The sequence below is a fragment of the Phaseolus vulgaris genome, chromosome 9 (genome assembly GCF_051622355.1).
Source record: "Phaseolus vulgaris cultivar YP4 chromosome 9, ASM5162235v1, whole genome shotgun sequence".
NCBI classification, from domain to species: domain Eukaryota; kingdom Viridiplantae; phylum Streptophyta; class Magnoliopsida; order Fabales; family Fabaceae; genus Phaseolus; species Phaseolus vulgaris.
Window position 1 is genome coordinate 24,060,596 of NC_143506.1, and position 7,085 is coordinate 24,067,680.

At 32.5% G+C, this 7,085-nt stretch overlaps 1 protein-coding gene across 2 annotated transcripts; it reads left to right on the forward strand.

The window, feature by feature from the left end:
- Positions 1-2,365: 2,365 nt before the first annotated feature.
- LOC137821432 (uncharacterized) lies at positions 2,366-6,143 on the forward strand. Of its 2 annotated transcripts, none has more exons than XM_068626023.2 (9): positions 2,366-2,488; positions 2,791-2,913; positions 3,881-3,961; positions 4,050-4,138; positions 4,230-4,304; positions 4,949-5,010; positions 5,101-5,157; positions 5,270-5,446; positions 5,809-6,143. In XM_068626023.2, the coding sequence occupies exons 2-9, from the start codon at positions 2,791-2,793 to the stop codon at positions 5,868-5,870; spliced, it is 726 nt and encodes a 241-aa protein (XP_068482124.1). In that variant the 5' UTR covers positions 2,366-2,488; the 3' UTR covers positions 5,871-6,143. The 2 variants fall into 2 exon arrangements, with proteins under 2 accessions (XP_068482124.1, XP_068482125.1); XM_068626024.2 differs by having other exon boundaries at positions 2,428-2,685.
- Positions 6,144-7,085: the final 942 nt, after the last annotated feature.

A 7,085-nucleotide genomic window follows, 5' to 3' on the forward strand; every position in this document is an offset into this window, starting at 1 on the left:
ATATTACATACTAGACATAATCAACTCAACACACTAGTACATATTACATTAATTCTTTCAATCATAATCCCAACCAAAACATCCATTCAGACGTCACTCAAGGGAATTTTAAGAAAATAATCAACATAGCAAGGTTTATTACAACAACACACAACCCTACTAACAACATCTTTATCCACTTTCTTGACATCTTCAAACACTTTTCCAAGCTACAAATCTTGTTTCTTTGTCTAGCAATAGTTCCATCTTTGTCATCCCCAGTGTCTTCAATGCACTTGCACCATCTAAAAAAATTGCATCCCATGCTTACGCCACTCCTACTCTGTATTAGACAAAACCATAAGCAAAAAATCAATACCAATGCATTTTTTTTTCATAAGCCATAGTTTAATACATCTCACCTTATACTTTGGACACCCCCAAAATTGTCTCCCACAATTTTTGACCGTTGTTGCAGTTCTCAAAACCGCAAATTCCCCACAATCGGAAATGGGAGCAACAAAAGTCGTCCTACTCCCACCACCATGGCTAGAATTCGATCGTTGTTGTTGCACTTCCATTCGGTTACAACTACATGATGATACAGATGCAGATCTATATGCACACATTTCCACCACAAACAGAACTACACCCACGAACGAATCACAAACCACAAGATCGCACCTCCGAATTCACTCGCACCACAAAATCGAATGAGGGGAGCACACCTCCGAATGGAATCGAAGCAGGGAAGCGCACCACAGAATCCAACCAGAGGAGCAATCCTTAGAAACCCTAAATCAGAAATTCGAAATCCCCAATTTGAATAACCTAAACCCTAATTCAGTATTCACTAAAGTAATGTAAGCACCATCCACGTAACTTACACGTGTCTGCCACATAAGCACCACTTAACACCGTTTGGTGATATTTAACAGAAAGGACCATTTTGAATACATTTTAAAAAACTTAGGGACCAAATTGAATTTTTTAAAAACCATGTACCAAATTGACTATTGGCTATAAATATAGGGAAAAAAAAGTAATTAAACCTTTAATAAAATATTGTTTATTTATACCACATTTTTTTAAGTGTTGACTTTATAATGTATGAGCTAAGCAATACATCTGGTCTCATATAAACTAAAATAATCCAATTTTTTTAGACACAAAATTATTTTCTTAAACAATTGATAGAAACAAATTTATTCCCTACCTCGTACACATTATCAACTTCTCAAAACCAACTACCTTGAACAATTTCTTCATTGTGCAGTTCTACCATGCGACTCCTCTCAACATTGTCTACCTTCTCACTTCCAATCACCTCACTCTCGTGCTCTTTTTTTAAAATGTTGTGTTGTTTCATTATTATTTTTTTTTCAGTTGAAAAGAAGTGTATATTTTGATGTGATTAATTTGTTTGAATTTAGTTTTATTATTTGACTTTATTACTTTTCCTTGTGTCTATAATTTAAGGTTTATTATAAAGGTATAATATTGGAGCAGATCGCCCTCACGTGATGGTGTAGTTTTCACAAACTACCATTATAACAATGGTGTTTTTTTAGTCAAATATTTGTTTATCATTTTGTTGCATTTCTTGATTTGAAAACATAATTTAAAACCCCTCTTCATTTATTATTTAACAAAAGATTCATCTTATTTCAACTTCATTCCTTCATATTTTACTATTCTTTTAACATTTGGTTCATTCCTCTTTCTTTAGTTGGTTAAAATTATGTCAATTCTATCTAATATTTGACAAAAGGTTCATCTTATTTCAACTTCATTCCTTCATAATTACTAGGATGATTTTTTCTTCCAACATTTGGTTCATTCCTCTCTTTAATTGGTTAAAATTATGTTAATTTCTATCTAATTAGTTATGTTTCTTTCAAATGATCTAACCATAATTTTTTCTTTTTTTTTTCTTCGCCATTACAATGAGTTTAGTTCCTGGTGGAAATCATGATCAAACTTAATTTTATAAAAAGGTTATAAGTTTTGCTATTATTAAGTAAAATTGATTTAACCTCACAACCTTGTTTGTCTAGAAATAATAAGTAATTTTTGCTTTGAGTTGAAAAATTTATATTCAGAGTGTCTCTAAAAGATATCAAATAATGGTGCACCATTCTGTACTTTTAAAATGTATTAATAATTTGAAAAGGCAAACATGTTTAATATATTAAAAATATATAAAAGTTGATATTATTATAATATATTAAAAATATATAAAAGTTAGATATTATTATAATATATTAAAAATATATAAAAGTTAGATATGATTATTGTAAATAATATGGATAAGGAAGGTGGGCCGAAGAAGGGCCGAGAAGGAGAAAAGCCCATAATGTGATGGGAAAGAAAGAAGAAGGTTTAATTTGGCGGTCTCTTCGGCGATAAGACCGCAACGTCATAGCCCTACTCACCAGCCTTTTTCCTCTGCTTGGTTGGTACACTATACTTTTCTTTCCATACACACACTGCAGACACACCTCACCAGGTACGCACGCTTTCTCTTTCTCTCTATCTCTCTCTCTCTGTTTCACTTCCAAGCCTAAATCTAAAATTCAAATCACAGAACAAACAAACAAACCCATATTCCCAAAACCTACCTGTCAACTCAATCAGAGTGTGAGTGAGCGAGTGAGTGATATATCATATCTTATCCCTCTTCTTGCACGCACAACATAACTAACTGTATGTCAGATGTGATCATTCTCTAAACCCTAGCATACCACCCTTCAGTTTCATTTCATTTCATTTTTCTCTGTTTCTGAAATTTCCTTTTGCGTTGCGTTCTAGATGGATAGGTATCAGAGGGTAGAGAAGCCCAAGGCTGAGACTCCTATAAACGAGAATGAGATACGCGTTACTACTCAAGGAAGAATGAGGAATTACATCACCTACGCCACCACACTTCTTCAGGTTTCTTTCTATTTATACCATCACTTTCTTCCCCTTCTACTTATTGCATTTTTTATTTGCTCTTCTTTTTTCAAATTAATTTGCCTCAACTCACCGTTTATTTAAACTCTCTGTCCATATTTTTGGTTCGGTTGATTAATGTTGCGCGTGTTGAGGGTGTTCTTACACTCTTTGTTCTGTATCACCTTAAATTGATGTTAATGAATTGAAATTTGTTTGAATTTTTAAGATTGAAGTTTCAGTAAACCCTTGGTTCACATATGTCACAGAATGGAGTGGTTGGATCACTCAAATGTGTTTCTGAAATCAGGTAATTGAAAATATGATCATAGGAAAAATATGAGAAAATCATAAGCCAACACGGGAGTAAATTGACAAGGAGTGGCAATTAACAGTTAAAGAATCTGATAACTGAAAAATGTTGAGGGGTGGGTTGAACTTTTGGCAGTTGACAATCAAATAAACTTAGAAAACTTTTAGTAAAGCAGGAAACCTTATGCTATGCGAATCAGACAGGGATAGGAATTAAAGGATGGATTTTCTTACAATTCTCTGTAGAAATATGATTCATGAAAATTTCCCCCTTTTTTAATCATGCGCCAAACTTATCCTCTGGTTGGATATTTCTTTACTTCTTTGTTTGTGAACTTGATGACTCTTCCTTTCACATTCTGAAAAAACGAAAAATACTCTGTAAATTATCTAATTGTTAGCGTCGTCTTCTTGCTTAGTAGCGCTTTACTGTTGTGTGGGCATATCTCTCTCTGTTGTGTGGGCATACCTCTCTCTGTTTTTGTTTATTTTTTTTACTTCATCATTTTCATCGATTTTTCTTCTGGCGATAGGGTCTCTCCAATTTTTGTTTTTGGTGTAATCCATGCATCAAAGTATCATTTTATCTCGAATAAACTGGTATTTTTCTATTTCTTTTTAACAATTCATCTTGCTCCATATGTATTTTCTACAGGAGAAAGGATCCGATGAAATTGTTCTCAAAGCAATGGGACGCGCAATAAATAAGACTGTAATGATTGCTGAACTGATCAAGGTGGGAGGATCAATATCTGTATGGAATATGTTGGTCTGCATTTGTTCATATTACTTTTTGAATTGTAACGGTTCTCTACTTGTTTCAGAGAAGGATTATTGGCCTGCATCAAAACACCGTAATTGGATCAACTGATATTACTGACACATGGGAACCACTTGAAGAAGGCCTTCTTCCGTATGTATTGTTGTTTCTTCTATACTACCTTGTCAAATCCTAAACTTGTATTTGGGAGTGATTGTTTTGGTTGTGTTATATACTTGAACAGTTTGGAGACTACTCGCCATGTTTCAATGATCACAATTACCTTGTCAAAAAAGGAACTGGATACGTCCTCCACAGGGTAAGAACTTCTGTGATGTATGTCATCTGTATCTCTAAATGTAGGTGATTGATGCCTTGTATTCTAACAGATCTAGTTATTTATGAGACAAGGTGCTAGATCACTGGTTATGATTGGTTTCATTATTCTCTTTGATGAATCACAATCATTTATGATTTCAAATTTTATATTTTAACTTCCTTTATTTGAAACATAATTTTCTTAAATTTTTTTAAAAGATGATTGTCTTAAAAGTTTTCACATGAAGTCATAAACCCCCTTGATTTCTTCTAAAATTTAAACTAAGGGTTGTTATATTATTTTTGAAACATGTCCGGATGGAGAGTTACACATGTGAATTTACTTAATCTGTTTCCTTGTTTGCCTGACTTCTGACTTCTACAATTAAATTTATAAATAAGGTAATGAGGATGAGGGAACATCTTAGATACTTGATTTCAAGTAAAGACCCTTTCTATTATGCTGATTTGCTTAATCTATTTGACTTTCATGTGGACTGATAGAAATATTCAACTCCACTTCTTTTATTGTAATAGATTCGGATGATTATAAATTTGCAGTTTTCATTTTTTTGCTATCTAAAATTTGGCTTTTTAGTTATATTCACTGTTGGCATGAATTTTAAATTTTCTTTTCCCATGCAGATACCAGACTCCTCTTCCAGTTGATCAAGTAAAACCTTTAAATGAATATGAAGAGGAAGGAGGTGAATTGTTTAGTTTTTTCTTTTAATATTTCAAAGATGAATATCTTGTGTGTGTTTTCTGGCATGTTGACTGTAATTGATCTGATATAGAACCCTCACCAAGTATGCGAGGAAGAGGGCGTGGTCGAGGAAGGGGCCGGGGTAGAGGTATTGCCAAGTACTTTGTTTCACTAATTCACTAAAATGCCCTCTATAACATTTTTTGTGGTTTCTTTAAAATGTAAAAGCTGCTTATTTGGACAAAATATGGTATGGTTAGGATTTTACAACGGAGGTATGGAATATGGTGATGGTTGGGATGGTGGTCGTGGCTATGGTGGAAGAGGTCGTGGCCGTGCAAGAGGACGAGCTTTTCGGGGACGAGGACGAGGCTATGGTGCCCAGCCAGTTGGGTACTATGACTATGGTGAATATGATGCTCCACCTGCTCCACGTGGTAAGTATGCAAGTCCAAAAAATTTAAATATCGTGCTGATCAAAGCTATCGCTTAAATTACAACATAATGTAATATCACATTTTGATTTCTACAAGTTATTGGGAGCATAGTGAATGAATGTAAATTTTAACTCTTTATTTTACTATGCTGTTTGCATTACAAGGTGCCTCTTATTAAGTCAGGCTACAAAAGAAACTGAAGAAAATTAATTAATTTGATTTCATTTAGTTTTCGTTGATGTCTTTTTAATTTCCTCCGTTCTCTTTCATTCCTTCTTCTTTCAGCCTTTTGGAGTTCTCATCCTAGTTAGTGGCTACCTGAGTAAATCTTCTAATATAATTTTTATTTGATGGTTTTGCAGGCCGTGGACGTGGAAGGGGAAGAGGCCGTGGTCGTGGAAGGGATCGGGAACCAACCGCTTGATCAAGTGGTTGTTGCTTATCATGTATATGTTAAGTTAGAAGGTGTTGCATCTCCGTTTAGTTCTTGTGAGATTTACTTTAATTTCGGTATTATTTGAAGCTTTCAATGTTGCAGCTGTGTTACTGCAGTTTTGATTATGATGTAGTTTCCCATCCCCGCTGTAACCACTATAATTTTGCATAGTTGGGTAGGTTAAGTTAGATATATTTTTCGTTGTTTAAATCACAATTGTAAAATTTCTTAATAGGAATTATTGCAGCAAGTTTTTTCGAAGTTTGATTTACTGTGATTCGTTTAGTATATTTTGTCAATTTTACAAAAGTAATTGGTGGACATTTGATTTCTTGTGTATACTGAAATTTTTGGACATTTGATTTCTGGCACCTAGAAAGTAGAGTCTAGATGAAAAATTGAATTCTGCATCAACTTTAGTGCACCTTCCTACCAGAATTTTCATATAATTTCATGTCGTCTGAAAGGGATATCATATTTTGCTTTACACATTTTTCAAATATCTTTGTCTGACCTGTTTTTTTTCTTCCATATCTTTAACAAAATGCTGAAACTTATTTCACCTGATTCTCTTTACTCATTGAAATGAGTAACTTATACTAGCGATTATTCATATAAAGTGTCATAAGAAAATTTGTACTATATTTTATGTAGACATTAATTTTTATCACACTATTCGGGATGCCAATTTAGTGTATAAATAACAATTATATAGCGGTGGAAGCACAATATAATATATTATTAGTTATCAATACCAATATAATGAAATATTTCTATTTGCTATATATATTTATCCTGTGTGTCTAAATACTCTCTACTCAGAGAGAAAGAAGACCGAAACTGAGGAGATTGAAAAAAATCACGAAAAACAATACAAAACGTGAGAACAATCACAAAAAACAATACAACCTTTTTCTTATAAACTGAACGAAAGTGAAAAATACTAATAAAATATTGATAGAAGATCGAAAAAAATACACAAAAATCACGAAAAACAATATAATTTATCTCATAATCGATTATATTAAAATATAATCAGATAGTTTTAAAATATTTTATTACTTTTACGTTTAATAACATCATATAATTAATATTTTTAATAACTATATTATTAATATATAATAAAATGAATAATAAAATTATAAATAAATTAAATAAATTTTTATTTAAAAATAATAATAATTAAAATAATAAATTATTTTA